The 20,459-nt window shown below is 34.7% G+C and overlaps 1 protein-coding gene across 1 annotated transcript in view; it reads left to right on the top strand.

The window, feature by feature from the left end:
* The first annotated feature begins 1,886 nt into the window (after positions 1-1,886).
* ablim2 (actin binding LIM protein family, member 2) overlaps positions 1,887-20,459 on the top strand; it is a 36,791-nt gene continuing 18,218 nt past the window's right edge. Inside the window, 12 exon segments of the mRNA XM_016271001.1 lie at positions 1,887-1,938; positions 2,010-2,238; positions 7,190-7,302; positions 7,464-7,590; positions 7,814-7,907; positions 11,656-11,743; positions 13,167-13,225; positions 15,066-15,143; positions 15,285-15,428; positions 15,801-15,833; positions 16,314-16,431; positions 18,553-18,780. Of these exon segments, the coding sequence (XP_016126487.1) occupies positions 1,887-1,938; positions 2,010-2,238; positions 7,190-7,302; positions 7,464-7,590; positions 7,814-7,907; positions 11,656-11,743; positions 13,167-13,225; positions 15,066-15,143; positions 15,285-15,428; positions 15,801-15,833; positions 16,314-16,431; positions 18,553-18,780 (1,363 nt within the window).

Below are 20,459 nucleotides of genomic sequence, written 5' to 3'. Positions count from 1 at the left end.
AATTGAGTTTTTCCTTCTGTACTGACGACAAAAAAATGTTTATATTTGGATTTTTCAGGGCAAATTTTGTTTTGTAGTTGTTTGTTAAATATGTTAAAAAGCTTCAGCTGTGGTTGCCAGAACTTTACTGTAAAAACTACAGTAGCAAATTTGCGAAAAAAAACTAATATACTGTATAGAAGGTGCACACAAATGAAAAACACCATCATGGTAATGAACATGACACTAAATAATACAATAAATGTTAACAGCATAAAATGTAACATACTGCCCAAAGATACATAACTGTAAAAGTAAAAACAACAACAACAATTGTTTAAATGAAAAACCATAAAATGAGTTGTGTCAAACAGGAAATTCTGGGAATGCCAATTTACTGTTTTTCACTGTAAAGTATAAAATGACTTGTTCTTATTTGCTTCTAAAAACTGTACAGTATTTTACTGTAAAATTACATTAGATGTATTACATTGTTTTTTTTATGGTATATAGTAGGGAAGCTTAATGTTAACCAATTAACAGTTTTTTTTACCATGTAGTGCTGTGCTGTCAAACCTGCGCGATTAATCGTATCCAAAATAAAAGTTTTTCTTTACATAATATATGTATGTCTACTGTGTATATTTATTATGTATATAAATACACACACAGTAAATATTTTGAAAATATTTACATGTATATATTTATATTCTTATATTTTATATTATATATAAATATATTGAACATATAAACATAACATACCATATTGGCCCAAATATAAGACGACCCTGATTATAAGACAACCCCCCTTTTTCCAGATGTACCTTTTGGAATAAGGCTTTGATATACCAATAAAAAAAAAAAAACAGGTAGCCCATCTGAATTAGGACATTTAGGCTATCCATCTAATAGTAGCCTACCAAAATCTTATTAACAGTAGAAGTTAAATCTTACTGTAGTCTTCAAATCTGGGTACTATCTTATGTTTTAAAATCACAAAGTGAGAAAAGAAAAGCCATGGGAGAGAAGGAAATTCCACAGTTATCATTTACCTCAGAGGAGGTGGAAAATGGATCAGCCCTGAGAATGATGTCATCGGAGCGTGTCCGTGTGTATTATGTTCCTGATGTGGTTCCTGTTTTAGTGGAAAAAGGACTGTGAGAAAAGGAAAGAGAGATTGAGAGAGTCAGTGAGGGAGAGGGGAAAATTAGAGGAAGGTTGTGTTTCATTTTGTTTTGTCCTGTCCACTCATGCACCTGCCTGGTCTCCAGTCTCCATGTGCCTGGATCATGTCATGGTGTACTGATTAGAAACACAACAATTGCTTTGCTCACATAAACAAATGGACACACACCCAAGCACATGATTTGGGTAGTCATTAATGTCATTATGGGTAATACGCATATTTATTCCTCAGACCCATTAAGCACAAACTTAAAAAAAATTAAAGTGTTAATTTTGACAGCACATTTTGATTCAGTTTAAGTCATAGCCTTTTGACTAAAATGCCATTTAGTTTTAGTCATCTGAATTGTTTTAGTTTTAGTCTGGTTTTAGTCAACTAATCTACAGTATATTTAGTCTACTAAAATCTAACGGGTTTAGTTACAGTATAATGCATTTATTAAGCATTTATCTCGTCTTTCCGAACTTATTATATATTACATAATATATAACTTCTTCTATATTATTTCATTATATATCTTAAAATTTAAATAAAACCACTTAAAATTAAGGAGATGATTTCTGACTGGATCTCTTCCCAAATCATCCCTCCCTAACATTTTCCTCTCATATATATTCATTGTCAAAAGTGTCAATAGATTTTTGTCATATTAGATTATATATCCATTAATATTTTATATTAGATGCTTGTTTATTATAGCACTGACTATTAGTGATCGTAAATGGAAGCACCAACAGGTTTCTTCCCCATCCTCACCAGAATGAACTTTTCAGGTTTTGCACACATTCAAGTGATTACTTTGAATGACAGATTGCATTCTGGAAATTTTATGTTATCATTAAAGATGAACACATTGTAGCATTAACTGTCTCTCTCTTTTTTTCTGCAGTTTGTGGATGTGATTTGGCTCAGGGAGGCTTTTTTGTGCGTCAGGGCGAGTTTATCTGCACTCTGGATTATCAGCGACTCTATGGCACCCGCTGCTTCAGTTGTGAAGAGTTCATTGAAGGGGAAGTTGTGTCCGCTCTGGGCAAGACATACCATCCACGCTGCTTTGTCTGTGCCATCTGCAAGTAAGACACACATTCAAACACACTAACAGACATTCACTTTAGTCCTTTAACAGTTTTAGCTTTATGTTTTCAGTTGAACATTTTCATTTGTATAAGGTACAGCAGCAGTAACCAAATTCAAAATGTTAATCACATACAATATGTGACCCTGGACCACAAAAGCAGTCAAAAGTAGCACGGGTATATTTGTAGCAATAGAAATCATCACAATTAAAAGAACCAAAGACTTAAACTACTTCAGTCTGTGTGCATTGAATTTATTTAATACATGAGTTTCACAATTTGAGTTGAATTACTGAAATAAATGAACTTTTCCACGACATTCTAATTTATTGAGATGCACCTGTATTTAGTAAATTTCCTACCGTAAATATATCAAAACTTAATTTTTGATTTGTAATATGCATTGCTAAGAACTTCATTTGGACAACTTTAAAGGCCATTTTCTCAATATTTAGATTTTTTTTCACCCTCAGATTCCAGATTTTCAAATAGTTGTATCTCAGCCAAATATTGTCCTATCACAACAAACCATGCATCAATGGAAAGCATATTTATTCAGCTTTCAGGTATCAGGTCAAAATGTACCCTTATGACTGGTTTTGTGGTCCAGGGTCACATTACATTCAATATCAGTTTTATCAGTAATAATAATTTACACAGTTAATGTCTTAATAATAATAATAATTTTTTTAATAATTAATTTTCTTCTACTTCTTCAGACATTAACAGTGTTTGCTTTCTATCAATTTCTTTCAGTGTAATTATATTATGTAATTAATGTGGACAAAAATTGCACACTGCATGTAGAAATGTAAAAATACATATTTGTATTATTATTAAATTATTTTTGTTTTTATTATGAAATGATTATTATTATTACACAAGTTATAATATGATATTATAAAAGTTTATATTTATTATTATAAATAAAAAAATCTAATAAGATTTGCTAAATGCAAGGTATGATTTTTTTTCATACCTTTACACATGAAAAAAAGAATAGGCTTAAGGCTTAATATACTTCAAAAGAAATTCGTTTTCGTTATTCGTTTGGGGGCAAAAAGAAGTTCGAAAAGGCTGAGCGACGCTATACTGTATTCGAACTGTGTGTGTCGCGCCACTCGCACATATACCCTAAACGCAACAATGATGAAATGTATCTAGGTGTGAGACGTGTACCAATGGTCAAAATATTATAGACAAAAGAATAATGATTAGCAGCAGTTAAGAGTCAAGTATCATGTTTTGCAATACAAAAGAACCATTCCATTTCCATAATCAGTCCTTTATGGGAAGTGTGAATGGCTCATAGTCTGAAAACTTTTTTTTTTAGTCTGAAAACTTTAGCATGATGTGAAAAAATATTGGAGCCATCTCAATAACACAAACATGTTACTTTATTTTATGATTGTTCATTTATTTTATTAAACTGGGTAAATTATTGCACCTTTTTATATAAAATTTATATTGTCATGATTTAATTTTGATCAAAACAAAGGTTAATTATTGTATGTTCTTTTGGCATTTCATTCGCTTACAGAAAAAAATTACAGCAGCAGCAGTATGGTGTAAAATATTTATTGAAACATGTATTTGCTACTCGCCACCTTATCTCCACTCTTTCCTTTCATTCTTTTCATGGCTTTGGAAAACTGGCATCGGATGTTTCTCCACATCGCTTTGCATAACTCGTTGTGCTTCGTTGCAATTTCTTTCTAGGAATTAAATGCTTTCTCTGAATCTTTAAAGTCTCTCCGCGAGTGATTGTACAGGTGCGGATATACAGTATCTGTGGCAGCTCAGCTATTCCAGTGTATTCATATTGCTAGTACCTTGGTGTTGTTGCTGTTCTAGATGTTGTTCTCCTGTCTGACCTCCGTGGAATAAGAAACGAACCGGGGAAAAAAAATTCTCACGTCAAAGAAGGTGGAGTTTCAGAACACACCCACCGATTGCGTAATCGTCACAGACCAATGGAAGCTCAAAGGTGTTTAGGAGCCAAAACGAACTCCCCCAGAAAGTTCGCTTTGGTGAGCTGTTTCGAACTGCCGAAACAAACTCAAAACGAACTTCATTTCGGCCTGATTTTGTTCGAAATGACGTCATATCAGTTCGTTCTTCGATTTCGTTTGAAGTATATCGGGGCTTTTAGTAGGTGTCAGTGTAATGTCCAAGACTGCTGTTGTATTTGCAAGTGAAAAAAAAGACAAAAGCTGTGTGAAATGCATCTTTATTAGATTCAGCACTTCCTGCATGCAGGGTCTTACCCTGGATGCACAAATTCCATTTGTATCTCATGGAGATTCAAACTAAATGTACTTATTGTGTTTCCGTGTGTGCATTCATACTAGCTCGTGTAGCTGCCATTTGTGGTGTTTTATTTCGAAATGTTCTGCCGCTGACTGTGTGTGAGCGAATTTTATGAGAAGGCAATCTTGTTACTTAGGGAGGGGAAGGAAAGGGGACCCGTTAGCTTTCAGTAAGAATGTTAAGTATATGTTCTGCTCCCGGGCCACTTATTTCCAGAGTGGTGTAGGGTGTCCCTCAGTCTCTGAACGGATGTTGTGTATGTGCATGTGACATGTTGCTCAGAACGTGGCCCTCCTACATTTCCATAGCGATGCCCATGTTTCTGTGGACACGGTGTACCCAATTGGTATCTTGGGTGCGACTGGATCTTAAATCACCTCGTAAATATCTAATTTGTAGTTGCTCTGGATGACTTTATCCAACCTATTCCAACACGTAGTGTTTCTACATTTGCTAGTAAGAAATTATTGTTACTGCTATTATTATAACTTTAATGGCAGGCTAGTAGGTGTGAACAGAGGTCTACAGAACTAAATGATGAAATTTTTACAAACTAAACTGGTCCAACAACCACAGGAACTAAGTATTCATTGCTATACCAAGAAAAACAGACAACCAGTATCCATTACAGAGTTTTGGATAACATAGACTAGCTCATTAGTTTTAAATTCACTGTCAGGCGATGGTGTGTTAATTGGACGTGGACTTTCACTCTTCCATTGGGTGATGAGAGCATGAGCCGATGATCAACATACTGTGATATCATCAGCTCTCGTACTGAACTATCAGCCAAAGAGATGATTGGACATGTGCCATCATAAGCCTGTCTTATAATGAAGGTCTGCTTCAAATAAGAGGTCTTATGCCTGTCATGTTCATTGTGCTGTAGCACCAGAAAATTATTTAATGTAATAATATAAGATTAATTCGTATTAAACTTCTGTGGAATGCAAAAGGTGATGTGAGGCAGAATATTCAGGATGTTTATTTTCATACACTGTAAAATCAGTAAATTTACTAATTCTAAAACTATATATGTTGGATGATGCTTTATTTGAAAGCAATAAAATATTAGTTAATTTGATTTTTGGAATTGTAATTTTTTATTTAATTTAGTTTAAACTACATAAACTACATGTATTTAGATTTTATATTTATTTAATATCAAGAAAATATTTTATATGAACTCAAATTAATTAAGTTACAGTACTCAAAAATATACAGTGGTGGCCAACATGATTAGAACACTGGTATTTTCACCAGCTAAAAAATGGTTTTAAGTCAGTTATTTCTATCTTTTGCTGTAGTGTCAGTAGGAAATATTCATTTTGCTATTATTTGTAATAATCCAGTGAGAGTTTTGTTTGTTCAAGGAGTCTGACAACAGCCAGAGCTCCACACAGAGATCTGATCTCATCATCATCCAGTCTGTCTGGAATGACATGAAGAAACAGAACAAACTGAGACAGACTCAATCCAGAAGAACTGTGGCGACGTCTCCAAGATGCTTTAAGAGACCTACCTGCAAAGCTGCCTAAAAAACTATGCGCAAGTGCATCTAGGGCAAAAGCTGCTTTAAATGCAAAGGATGGTCACACCAAATATTGATTTAATTTAGTTAATAGAAGTTAATTGATAAAGAAAAGCTATTTATGACATTTATTTTTGACAGCATCCTCATTTTACAGCATTTTTACACAAGTGCCTAAAACTTTTAACAGTACTGTAGCTTTGCAGGTAGGTTTCTTGAAGCATCTTGGAGTCAATACCAAAAAAAGCATAAAAAAATGCTATATTTGATGCTGCAAGTATTTTGATTGATTTTTGCGTGTGTGTGTGTCAAGGTCAGACTAAAATTTTAGTAATTATTCGCTAAAATCCTGTCCACAGCTCTGAAATCTAATTAACATTTATGTTTAATATAAGTATACTATGCATGCAAAAACACAGCAGGTCTGACACATTTACATTTACATTTAGCAGACGCTTTTATCCAAAGCGACTTACAAATGAGGACAATAGAAGCAATCAAAATCAACAAAAGAGCTGACCAGTGATGCCAAACAACATTGGTTGTCATGTGTGTCATAACTGGTTTTGATGTGGCAGTTATGAAAATATCTAAATGAATATGAATCCTAAAGAGGAGCTGCACGGTACACGGTTACACGGTAAATAGCGGCTTGGATCTGCTATAGCTTTAGAAGACTTTCTTTTAGCTTGTTTTAGGGTGCTTTTTTTGTCTTTTCAAAGACTGACAGCATTCATTCTCATTGCTTTTAAATTTATGCTAAATGTCACCTTTTGTAAATAATACAACGTTTCCCTTTTTTAGTATATGTAAATAAAGTTTTGGGTGAACTTTGCCTTTTAGAATGCATCTGCCTTTGCTTATGCTAAGTTATTTGATTTAATTTAAAAGATTAACAAAGCAGTAATTCTTACAATGCTTGCCAACTGCTAATGTGCTAAAATGTTTAGTTTTGTCACCCTTTTGTGAGTTTTTCATCATGTAGTGTCTCTGCATCTGATCCTAATTGAAAATGGTTTGAGAAACTAGTCTAAAGTTCATCCTCATGTGAAAGTGACTTTATAACTTTGGTGAATGATGAGGTGACTGTGTGTGTATTTCTGGCAGGCAGCCATTTCCAGCTGGGGGCCGCGTGACGTTTAATGGGAAGGAGTGCGTTTGTGAGAAATGCACTCAGCCTGTGCCAGTCAACAGCACGGCATCCCCACAGGCTGTGCACAGTGAGTACTCTGTGTTTCTGCATTGCAATCTATTCCATTCTATGTTAGTCTCTTTCTCTTACACACACACTCACTCATTTATTTCCTAAATGTCTGCATTGACAGCTTTCCATGCCATTTCATTAGTATTACACTACACTTTTGTCTCGCTGTCTCTGCAGATTGCTGTGCCTGTGGAAAGGAGTTTAAAAATGAGCAGTCTCTGGTGGCATTGGACAAGCACTGGCACCTTGGCTGCTTCAAGTGCAAAGTGTGCAATAAAGTGCTTAATGCAGAATATATCAGCAAGTTAGTCCCACTCTTACTCTTCTCTGGGTGCTTGTGTGTGCTTTATCGATCGTAGTAATGTGATCTGCAAGCCTGCTGAACCCTCTGGAATGACTCAACGCTATTGATATCATAATATGAAAGAACAGGGGATTCTCAAGGCCAGAGAGCATACAGAGATCTGTCACCATCCTTGAGTTCTAGTGAAATACATCTTCTGTAATGTATTGTTGATGTTCTGCAGAGACGGGATCCCCTACTGTGAGGCAGACTACCACGCCATGTTCGGCATCCAGTGTGAAACCTGCAAGAAATACATCACTGGAAAAGTACTTGAGGTTTGAAGAAATCTTTTCTATTTGTCAGGGGTCCTTTAATGAATGGATTCATTAATAGATGGAAGTAGATGAATGGATGGCTTAATTATATTGTTAACATTGCTTAAAGTCCACATGAAATCAAAATGAACCCTCTTTTCTTTTTTTAAAGACCAAAAAAGAAATTGAAAGTTTGGACAGTGTTATTTATATACTATTTTAGTATTCATTAATATTTTAAATTAGCTTTTATTATTAGATTTTGTTAGATGTTTTAGTTTTCGATTTTCGTTTAGGATTTGGTAATTTTGTTGTGCTTTTGTCATTTTTATTAGTTTAAAAATATTTCTGTTTAGCTGTAGTTTATTTTTATTAAAATTTTAGTTTTTGTGATTTTAGTACTTTATCCTTAACTTATTTATTTCAGGTAGTTGACAAAGCAGCCCTAGTGAAAAATAAATATACTAAAATCTATTTTAAATATATTTATTTCATGTTAAGTATACTATAAATACATTTACATATTTATGTACTTAATAAAAATACCCTGCAATTGTACTTTTGGTATACTAAACTGGTATACTTAAAGTCTGCTAAATTGGAACAGTTAATTTTGTACTCAATGCACTTTAATTGTGCAGAAGTAGTGCTGAAGTCCAACTAAAGATATACTGAAGTATATTTCATTATGCTAAATTGGAAGTATTGCAAGTATACTTCAGGTACACTTTAAATATCTTGCATTCGAAGACCGATATTATTTAAAGACCATACAAATTTCATCAATAGTGACATTAAACACATTTTAGGCTTTATATTAAAAATTGTGCAGAAGTAGTAGGCCTACTCCAAATAAAGTTTAATTATAATTTATATATCAGTAAGTCTTGAGCAATATGTCAGTAAATATGTTAATAGATTTGAACTATACTTAGTATGAAATAAATGTATTTTAAATATATTACTTTTTTTAGTCGGGAGCCCTTCTAATTTTCATTCAAATTTGTAATTGTAATATTTATATTTAAATTTTTTCAGCTCTATTCCAAAAATTAATGAAAATGTTTTTCATTAAAACTAAAAACACTTTGTGCAGGACATATTGAAGGGTTAATCTTTTTAAATAGCCAATAGGGTTTAGTTGCATAACAGCCATGAATGAGGGGGAGGGACATTCTCATGCTAGAGAACATTTGATTGGACAAAATCTGCAGTGCAGGATGAGTCATCATTTTTTTTATCCATTTAACTAAAAAAAGTTAAATGTGCATTTCGGCAAAAACAATGGTCAACTTTAAAGAGTGCACTAGCATAAAAACCAAGATGTCTCAAAGTAAATGGAGAAATAAAGCCATTTTCTCCATATTCCGTTTCACTCTGAAATATGAATAAAATGGCTTGTTAATGCCATTTCATGTTGACTTTATAGCAAGACTTGGTTGAGTTTGATCATATCTTTGCTTTGAGTTCATGTGAAAGGCTTTTATTGTCATCTGAGAGCTTCAGGCTGGTACTCTGTAATCGCAGTGGTCATGTTCTCTCTTAGAAATAAAGGTGCTTCACGATGCCATAGAAGAACCTTTTTGTCTAAATGGTTCCTTAAAGAACCTATAACATTTGAAGAAACTTTCTGTTTCACAAAAGGTTCTTTGTGGTTAAAGAAGGTTCTTTAGATTATTAAAAGTTAAGAAAGTGATGGTTCTTTAAAGAAACTTTGACTGAATGGTTCTTTGTGGAACCAAAAATGGTTCTTCTATGGCATCTCTGTGAAGAACCTTTTAAGCACCTTTATTTTTAAGTGTTGGAGGGGGCAGAAGATGAGTGGGTGCTTACGAAGACAATCTCAGACAGTCAATTCACAACCCATCTGAAGCCTAATTACAGTACAGTACAATATATCTCCTCATTTTGCGTCTCCTTTTTACTCTTTCTGTTTTGTTCACTCAGTTTTGTTCTTGCATGCAAACGCTTCCTCATTTTTCTTTAAACAGCTATTTTGTTACACCCTAACAAGCACCCTATTGATGTAGTTGTTCTTTGCATCTGCTAAGTTTCCCATTAGTGGTCTCGTATGAGTAAATGTTGCTTGTAAAAATACTTAAGTTAGGTGTGCATTTCATATCTGTCACATATACATAAAGATCTACAGCTTTGTGTACTTTAAAGCTCTATAAATAAGTGTATCTGTGTGTGTGTGTGTGTGTGTCAGGAGTGGGACACTGTTGCTATAGTGACTGTCCCATTGGCACTGCCACTTGCTCTCGGTAACCCAAAATTAGATAGTCACTGTGTGACATCATGGTTTAGGATGGTAGTTTTAACTGCACAGTTTCTTTGCCAAGTGCTTTGAGTAGATTTAAAATGAAGTCATGCAAAACAATATCTTGGCCTTTTTTTTTTTTTTTGCCCCCGGCAACATTTTTTACATGAACTGAAGGCTAGTTGATACAAGTATCCTAATGTTAGCAAGAATAATTAGCCCACCTTTCAGGAGTAACGTCAGGTCACAAGCCTAGACAGCATCGGGGTACTGAGGTAATCAAAGGTAAAGGATTTTATTGTGTATTTGAGGGGATTTTTAAACAGCTTGTTCCATTTGTTGTTGTTGTAAAGTATGTAACAGAAAGAGAGCACAGAGCATGATTTGCAGGTCCTATTTACTCTGTAGCATTTATTGGGAATTGTATCTGAGCCTGAAATGTCATGACATTTTGAGTGGCAAGACTGTCACTGTGCTGAAAGTGAATGGAGAGGGGGGAGGGGCTGAGGAGATTTTCCAGTGCATGTTTTGATACATGAGAAGTTAAATCTACAGCTGTGCTGAACACTAAAAGGAGTGTGACAGCATGCTGAAAATTTCCAATCATAGATGAGTCTTTTAGTACTTGATGAAGGTTGATGAAAAATGGATGACAGGAATCTAATGGATGACAGGAAAATATAAAAGATTGATTTTACTAATGTGTGCTCTTTCAGGGTGGACGGAGCTATTTACCTCGTGAACTAAATCTAACTTTGAAAGGACACCAAATATTTAAAGGAATACTGCAAAATTACAGCCCGACAGAGCTCTTAAGAAACACTAAAATGATTGATAACCAGATGAATTAATAGAAAGCTAGAGAGAATAAGATCGAAAAGGACAATACTTTATCTCTTTCTCTTTTGGTGATAGTACACAACCATGCAAATGTTTGGGATCAGTAAGAGATATATATATATAATTTTTTTTTTTTTTTACATGAATGCTTTTACTCAGTAAGGACACATTAAATTGATCTAAAGTTGACAGTAAAGACATCTGATTAAAACATGACTTATATAAAAAAAAAAAAAATGAAATTTCTATTAAAGAAAATCCATAAAAATATATAGCACAGCTGTTTTCAATAGGAAATGTTTCCTGAGAATCAAATCAACATATTAGAATGATTTTTTAAGGATCACATGACACTAAAGTTGAGTCTATACTTTCAAAAATTCTTACCAAACCCCAAACCTTTGAATGGTAATGTAATGATAGCCAGCTTTGCATCTGTGGTCCCTCTACTGTTCAGACACAGTTACTGCAGATGGTGTCCCCCTTCCTACCGCTATCAAATTAGCATTTGGAACTGCAAATAAAGTGAATTATTTGAGGAATAAATCAGTTAATTACATTGTCAAGAGAATTAAGACAAATGTAGTCTTAATAATCCCCCAATATGAGTATATAAAAATATAAAAAGGTGAGTGACTGATATGTGTTCTGCTTTGTGTTTATCTGCAGGCTGGAGAAAAACACTATCATCCCACATGTGCCAGATGTGCATGTTGTAACCAGATGTTTGGGGAGGGGGAGGAGATGTACCTGCAAGGTAATTTAAGCATCATCAAATTTGCATGATTTGCTTCAGATACTGGAATTGGCTGATGTTTTATTAAAACAAATACTTCAAAACAATGAATATTGCTTCTATTTTATTTGTAAATTATTTTAATGTGACAATTAATGTGTCAACCTTTTACAGATTATATTCAACAAAAGTATAATATAAAAAAATGTATTTGTTGGCTGCGCTTAGCAAAAGTTACGGTTGAGGAGATACATTTAATTTGATGATTTGTGTGAGAATGCTGCATGAAACATTTTCCTCTGCAGTCCTATAAATTTTGAGCATGATACCAGACAGACAGGCACAGACAAAACTGATGACTACTGACAAGGATTTTTGAATCATATGTATTAGTGTACTTGGAGTTTTATGCTTAAAAAATACATCTGTACTGACAAATACAAGAATGGATAGTTTGTTTTGTATTTTAAACAGCGAAAGAATAGACCAGCTCAAACCAGTCACATCCAAAACCTGAATACATTCCATAGTTGAGGTGTCTTAAATTATAAAGAAGAAAACACACATTTGACATCATACGATAAATATGGTTTTATTTATTCTCTTGTGTCCCACCTCAAACGTTGCAATACTTCAGTATCTCGTTGAACTCTGTGCAGTGATTTAAAGGAGATTTATAGCCAGATGTGCTTTTTGAAAGCAGAATCAGTTAGAAGCTTTTTTTTCAGTCTGCCTAAAATAAAATGAAAGACTGCTGACTCATTCAAAGTGTGAATGATTGTGTTACTTAGTTTATGAATGCCAGTTGATATGGTAGTATATATGAACATGCTAACTCCTCAGGGAGATGAGTTATGTGAAATATGTTTGTTGAATTAAGAACAGAGATATTTTAAAGATACAGTGAGCACAAAAAGTATTTAAGCCCCACTTAAAAATGTAAACTACTGTTCTTTTTTAAAATGTTTTTGAAGTGCCACCAAGGTTGCATTTATTTGATAAAAATACAGCCAAAAAACCCCTGTGAAAAATATAACAATTTTAAAATGTGTTCTATTTTAATAATATTTTTTAGAATGTATTCCTGTGATGGCAAAGCTCCATTTTTAGCAGCCTGCAGTGTCACATGATCATTCAGAAATCATTCTGATATGCTAATTTGGTGCTAAAGTAATATTTCTTGTTATTATTCCTGTTCAAAATGGTTGTGCTGTTTAGTGTTAATATAAAGCATCCTTAGTGAATAAAAGTATTAATTTCTTTTAAAAATTAATCATACTGACTTTAAGTTTTTGTCTACCTGATTTCAAGGATGTAATTAATCATGTTATAATTAATGTGATGTACTATACTTGTGAATATTGTGCTGGGTGAAATACTTCTTAAAGCCTGCATATTTTTTTTACATGGACTTGCAAGTTATTTTTGGTTTTCTCTTTCACAGGTTCTTCCATCTGGCATCCTCCTTGCAGACAGGCAGCGCGTATGGAGGAGAAGAGTAAGGTAAATCCAAGCAAATTGTAAAACTGTGACTGAAGACATGGGGAGTGAATTCACTAAAACGTTGCAGCACAGAAACCTGCATCTAATATACCTGCAATTTACTAAACGGAGTAAATGATCTGAAACAGAGTCATTGGCTTGTTTTTAAATTAGGCTTATTATATAATCCACCTTACTCTAAAAACTCAATACTTTAGCCCACAGAAAATGGGTTGACAGTATTTCAAATACATTTTGCTTAAGAAAAATTATGGAATAGTTGGTCATGGCAGCCGTTATTCATGAAGTAATGGAGAAGTGTTGTAATTGAGCAAGTGTTGAGATGCATGTTGTTGTCGAGTGCACTTTTGGCTTTTATAGTGCTGATTATGGTGCCTGGATCACGGTGGTGGAGAGATGTTGTACAGTCCCAGTAAAATATGTACGATTGCAGTAGTCTGGCGTGTCTAGCTCATAGAACCATCCTGCAAGTTGGAGAATTTCTCTATGTAAATTTTGCATGGTTGTGCTGTTAAAAGATTAGCAAAATTTCTTAAGATAATCAGGCACTAAATCAACGCAAATAAACACTGCTATCAGCGGATCCACAATTTTTATTGACTTGAATGTCATTAAAGACTAAAGTCTAGAGTCAGTGACGGACCCTAAAAAGACAGTCAGCAGAGGTGTGGGATTTAAATTTTATCCTTAATATGTTACAAATTAAAAAATGAGCTCTGGTTTAGGTAGCTGACATGCTCTGAAATATATTACGCAAAATCATTTAACAGGAAATCCAGGTAGTTAAATAAAGGTGATATGCAGTATGTGGAAGCGCTTCTCTGTAACAACCCTTTCCCTGCAGAAACAAGTGCGGATTCAGCTCAGTGATCTCCATTCCAATGTACCTGTGCAGGTTTGTGACATGCGGCCCTCTCCCCTCTGCATGGGCTTACTTCCCAACCTGCTTTTAGTTTTAATAGAATGCTCACTAAAGTCCAAAATGGGGCTGTCAGGCTACCGTAGGCTACCACCACTCCCACCCAGTAGAAATCAGGAACCAAATAACAGGTTTTAACATCGTCTGGACAAGTACTATAAAATGAGTGTGTGGCTATAGAGAAGACACTGTGAAGCAACCCTGAATGCATTACTTATAAATAAAATCACAAATAAATCTTTCGTATTATTGTAATAAGATACTCACTGTTTTTTTTTTTTCATGATAGCTTATTGTTTGTTGATTAAAAAAATTACAGATCATTTTCCCTTAAGTGTGCAATTTACAGTAATCTACCATTTGTCCTATATGCCATTTAAACTGAAAAAAAAAAAAAACAATTTCTCAATAAGAATTTGTCTGGTCCATTTAAATGTCTCGTCCATGCATCAGTGCAAGATACATTGACTTAAATAATAAGCCTTTTTAGAGAATATTTCTTATATTACTTTCTTACAATATATATTAATAAATCTATAACCAAACCTTTATAGGTTTAATGAGGATAATAAAAAAACTATTTACTATAGCATGTTTGTTTACTTTTTCCTGACAAAATACAGATTATTTTAATTTTTTTTATTGCATTATACTGTGTTATATCTGTTCCTGTACAACACTGAAAAAAAGTATTGTTCTGTCCTAACGGCAAAACCTTTTCTACCTTTCTGTTGATTCCTTCATAACCTTGTGAAAACTGATAAACTGTTGTTAGTGCCGCCCAATAGTAATAGCCACATTGGAATTGTGCTATAATCACTCATGTTACTTCGTACAGGGTTTAAATTGAGTCAACAAAATGCCTTTTTGTTGCTGTTCCTTTTATTGTTTTTGTTTTTCACACCTTGTTTTTGTTTCCAGGTGACTAGAACATCCTCTGAGAGCATCACCTCTGCTCCTGCCTCCAGTACATCAGGTTCCCCTAGCAGAGTTATCTATGTAAGTGCATTTGAAAATGATTCTTTTCTTTATTGATTTTAATTTGTTCAAGATCACCACCAGTGGGCAGCAACACACAAGCCTACAAATAACTATATGTGTAGAGAGAGTTTTAAAGCCATAATGTTGCTCTTTCTTAAGGCAAAGCTGGGTGATGAACTTCTGGACTACAAGGACCTGGCTGCTCTTCCTAAAATCAAAGCGATCTACAACATTGACAGACCTGACATGCTCTCATACTCACCCTATGTGAGCTACCCTGTGGAGGACAGGACTTTTGGAGAGGTACAAATACACTCCCTAATACAGGCTTACATGAGGGAATAACATATACATGTCTTATATTTGATGTTTCCGATTTTTGACACTTTTTTTTATCTTGATAGGTGTCTTAAAAGCAAAAGAATTGCATAATTACTCATGCAACAGCTACAGTATTAATTTGTTAAAATAGTGCCATTTTTAAATGTAATCATCTTTACTCATCATCCAGCTTCATTGCAACATGGCTTGGCCAAAAATCATAATTTTGCTAATTCGTTGAAGTGTTACAGTAGTTTCAGTCGTGTAACTTAGGGGGAAATCTAATTTTTTTTCATGGACATATCTATCATTGCATTCAAGTCCATTTTACTCATTTGCTTTCTTTGTTTACAGTCACCTCAGCAACTCACCCCCACTCCAACCGAGGTATAGTAGCGTTAACATGAAGAAACAGGACCCATTATTGTTTCATTGGGTCTTGTTCACTAATCATGCCTTACAATATACACTGTATATATGTACACATCTAATTTTTATTCAGAATCTGGACAGATTGTTACTTGTACTTATTACGTGATGAAACCATTTTACACACATTTTCACACACAAATATGTGCACGATTAGTGAATGAGACCTTGTTTGTGGAGTAGAACAGTTGTGGTTTGGAGACATGAACAGTATTGTGTGTTTTTCACCATCTTCAGTTTGAAAACTCTGTGGTGTAATCACTCAATGATCAGCCTATTTCTAGTTAGGACTGATTATTGCAAACTGGTCACATCTGTGTTTCTTTTGCAGCTTTATAGCCCTCCTGTGTGTCCCAGGGCCATAGTGATTACCGTTTAACATTGTTAATTGTCTAATGCTTTCAATTTCATGCTGAAAAACTGTCTGTTTGATTCTAGGGAGATGGGGAAAAGTCTCCCCGGCAGAGGAGGCCCTCCAGCCCCAGCTCCAACAGCTCTTTAGGGGGTTATGGCCGCTATACGCCTTCCCGCTCACCTCAGACCTACAGCAGACCAGGTATCCCTCCACATACATGATGAAACTTATGGACACAAAGTCATTCATACCTGCACAGTTATTGTGTAACTACACTATATTGCCAAAAGTATTGGGACACCCCCTTCTAATGAACAGGTTTGACTACTTTAGTAATTTCCATGAGTACAAATTTTAATGTTTAAGCAGCTAATGATATTTTAGGGAATTGTGTTCTTCTAATTTTATAGCAACAGTTTGGACAGGACCCTTTTCTATTCTAGCATGACAATGCCTCTGTGTATAAGGCAGGGTTCAAAAAGAAATGATTGATTCAGTCAATGTGGAAGAACTTGACTGGTTTGCAGAAAGCAAAGTCCTAATCCTCGCTGCACCTCTGCCTTGAGCCAAAAACTCATCGTCAAACACCAATGACTTGTACATATGGGTACAGTTAGACACTTCCAAAACTGTTGCAACAGAGATGGAAATACAATTTTTAAATACATGAATTATGTTTCCATTAGGGGTGTGCGATATATATCGTCTGCGATAATATCGTAATTGTTGTGTTAACGATGTGCGATTTAACAAAACATCCCTACAGAGCGCACGCATACATTACGTTAAACCTAGACTAGTGTGTGTGCACATTTAGTGTGTTTTCTTTCACTGCATGATTCAGCCTATTCAAATGCATTTAGAATGATCACAAATTCAAGACATGATGGCAGAAAATTTATATATTTATACCACTTCATATAGTTATTCAATTTCACACGAAGAGTGCCGTTTTTCTCCAAAAATTACCATGATTACAAATGTGACATTGAATTCAATAAACAATAAGTTAATTAAGAGACTTGCGTTTTAGACACCATATTGCTTGTTTTTGCTCTATTTCGCCAACAAAAATCATTCCGAATACAGCCACAGTGCTGTTTTGTGTCTCTGAGCATCATGACGGTGTTTTGTTCTTGAATGAATCAACCGTTTAAATGATTCGGTTCAATCGCAATGACTCACTTATTAACAGTGATTTGCTGGCGGTTTTAATTTCAAATTTTGGCTTTTTCTTTCTTTTCTTTTTGATTTTTTCATGTTTTAAATCATTTCAAATATCAGTATTCAACGTTTTATGTTTAATATATCAAGACATTATTTATGCATTTGTAATTGCAGGTTAAATGTGTTCATGTCTTGCATTAAACAAAATACATGTGTGTAAATGCATCTAAATGCCACTTCAGATGCAGCTTCTATGTTGATTTAATTTGCTTGGTAAAGCCCAAATGTCTTATTATTCTAATTCCCTGATTAAATGTAAGAATTTGACTCAAAAGATAATGGACACTTTTAGAAAAAATTGCTTTATAAAGGTAAAAATGCCCATAAAATGCAAAAATCAGTTTAAACTTATTGGAAAAGATTAATTTCTATCAGTATGAACTGACCACCACACAGAATATGAAGAATATTAAAAACATTAGGAGTCAGCTGTCTTCGGCAGTCCTTAAGATACCAGCACAATAACACACTCAGCAAAATATCGTTTAATTATCGTTATCGATAAAGTCCCAGAAAATATCGAGATATAATTTTTTTGTCAATATCGCACACCCCTAGTTTCCATCTTTGTTTTCACAGTTTTGGAAGTGCCTTTTTCTATTCTAAAGAAGGGGGTGCCCCAATACTTTTGTATATATAGTGTATGTATCTATTATATACTAAACAAAAATGTCACTAAAGATTTCTATATTATTTAGATTTCTTTTGAACTTCTGTTCATCAAAAAAATTATCATAAAAAATATTAAGAAGCACCACCATGACTGAATGAATCAGAAAAAATTTATTAACAAAAGTATTAAGCATCACAACTGTTTTCAACATCGTATTGAAATCATCTTTTGTACAGCATTCCAAATCAATCACTTAAGAGATTCAATGCAGGTTGTAAAAACAGTAGGTAGCGAGGCAGTTCACTAAGATGTGGAACAGAGCTAAAGCATTCCTTTCTAAAATGACATTTTTAACCACAATAAACTGATTTGATACAGAATTTCATGGAAGAAAGTAATTCAAGAATCATTTGGTTTTTAAGTATAGTTGCTGATCTCATATTATTGCCATTCTTCCCTGACCGTCTGGGTCTCTTGATCAGAGCAATATCTGAGTGTCAAATACACCACTCATCCAGAAAATGTGTTGCCTGTTCCAACTTCGGGGAGGAGTAGTGCCCATGGTAGTGCCAGAGGCTCCTCCCCACTGCCTTTGTACTGCGGCAGTGGTAGAAACACACCACAGGCAGGGAGTGGTGGTGTGGCCCTGCCCCTCAACCCCACTACTCTGGATTTGCTCCAACACCACAACTACATCCCTTACTTCAGAGGTACCACAGTTCTGCCTGCAGGCTTTTGCCCAGTACAAATCACCACATGCTGCATGTGAGTGAGCTTTTGGTCTTGGATTTGGTTGGTACAAGATTCACTTCCCCCTGACAATATGAATGAACGAGTTCAATACTAAAAATGCTATTTTAAGAGCGTATGACTAATGTCGCAAAGTGCATGACGTTCCAGCTGTTGGAATTGGATTTCAACAGAAATTAACCATTGGACCAAGCCCCATAACTCTTAGTGCTTCATATGGGTTGCATTCACATTGAAGGACTAGTGAATTACAAACATAGAATTACTAGCCTATCCTTCATCCACCTTTCCTAAACAGGAATTGAGACAGGATTCAAACAGGAAGCAAAGTCTGAAAGTAGGCCTAGGACAGCCCTGCTCCTCAATTTGCCTTCTCACGGTAAACCCTAAAAACCAGTCTCTCTTTCACTGTGTATCACCAGTGTATTACAGTGATGTGAGATTGTAGGTGTATGCAAGGTTCCGTCCTTGGACCATTTTTTATGCTTGCTCGTATTGTGTTTATACGGAGTTGTTATGTCCAATCATTTTGCATGGAAAACATGTTGATATTCATTATATTTGAGTTGAAACGGTAACCTAATGCACAAAGACAAATGTGAATGTTGTTGGCGAGCATCAATATGCATTTATTTGTTGTACTGTAGTTGATGTTGTGCTTCATCTGGTTAGTTGAAATTTTCCACCATACATCTGATATTCAAAGTGACTGTCTGTATGTTTGTGTTAATGTTGCCATTTACTTGGTGGCTGTTGTTTCTCTCTTTTCAACATTTTCAAGTGTTTTATTTGACCTAACATTCATACTCAGACAGGCAGTAGTTTGCAGGTGGAGTTCAAAAGTCTGATACCATGTATAGAAATGAAAAATGTATAGACGTTTCAGAATTTCAGAACACAGATCAATATCACAAACTTGCATTTGATTAGTGACCTAGAAATAATGCAAAATCTGAAGTATTTATTCATTTTACATCATAACATTGTTTAAAGGTGGGGTAAGTGATTTCTGGTAGCCAATGCTGACATTTCAAATCACCAAAACAAACACGCCCCTACCCCAAAAGTGTCTCGCCCCTATTTTGATAGCTCCGCCCCACACATACGTATGCAACCCAGGCAACGATTAGTTCTGTGAAACCAAGCAAAACCAGTGTTACACTGTCTACTAGGGGTTGACTGATATGTGTTTTTCAAGGCCGATACAGATTATTACAGCTCAAGTATACCGATAACCGATATTTTGAACCGATATATATGTCTGGTGTAAAAATGAAAATTAACGTCAAAATTAAGAACAACAAGGGCTCCGACAAAAACTGCCTTCCCTAGTGTTGGTTGAGTGTAGTACTCCCACAGTAAACTCAAAGGAGGGTTTATTATTAAAATTAAAACATGGAAGAAATAGCGTATTGTGTGATTATTCTTTTAAACAAACGTAATAATTGTTGTAGTAGAGTAGTCAGGGGTTAAAGCAAAAAAAAAAACCTCGGCCAAACCCCATTCCAAAGCCATACCTGTCACACACCAAGTTTAAGAGCAGTGTTTTTCTTGTAATCAGGAGCACTTGTCCTCCTAATTAAAAAAATTAAGGAGCACCTTCTGATCAATAATCAAGAATTCTGATCAAAAATTTGCC

Source organism: Sinocyclocheilus grahami, unplaced genomic scaffold, assembly GCF_001515645.1.
Source record: "Sinocyclocheilus grahami isolate Dianchi unplaced genomic scaffold, SAMN03320097.WGS_v1.1 scaffold59.1, whole genome shotgun sequence".
In the NCBI taxonomy this organism is placed as follows: Eukaryota; Metazoa; Chordata; class Actinopteri; order Cypriniformes; family Cyprinidae; genus Sinocyclocheilus; species Sinocyclocheilus grahami.
Note: the sequence above shows the minus strand (reverse complement) of the source record. Positions and strands in the feature narration are given on the sequence as shown.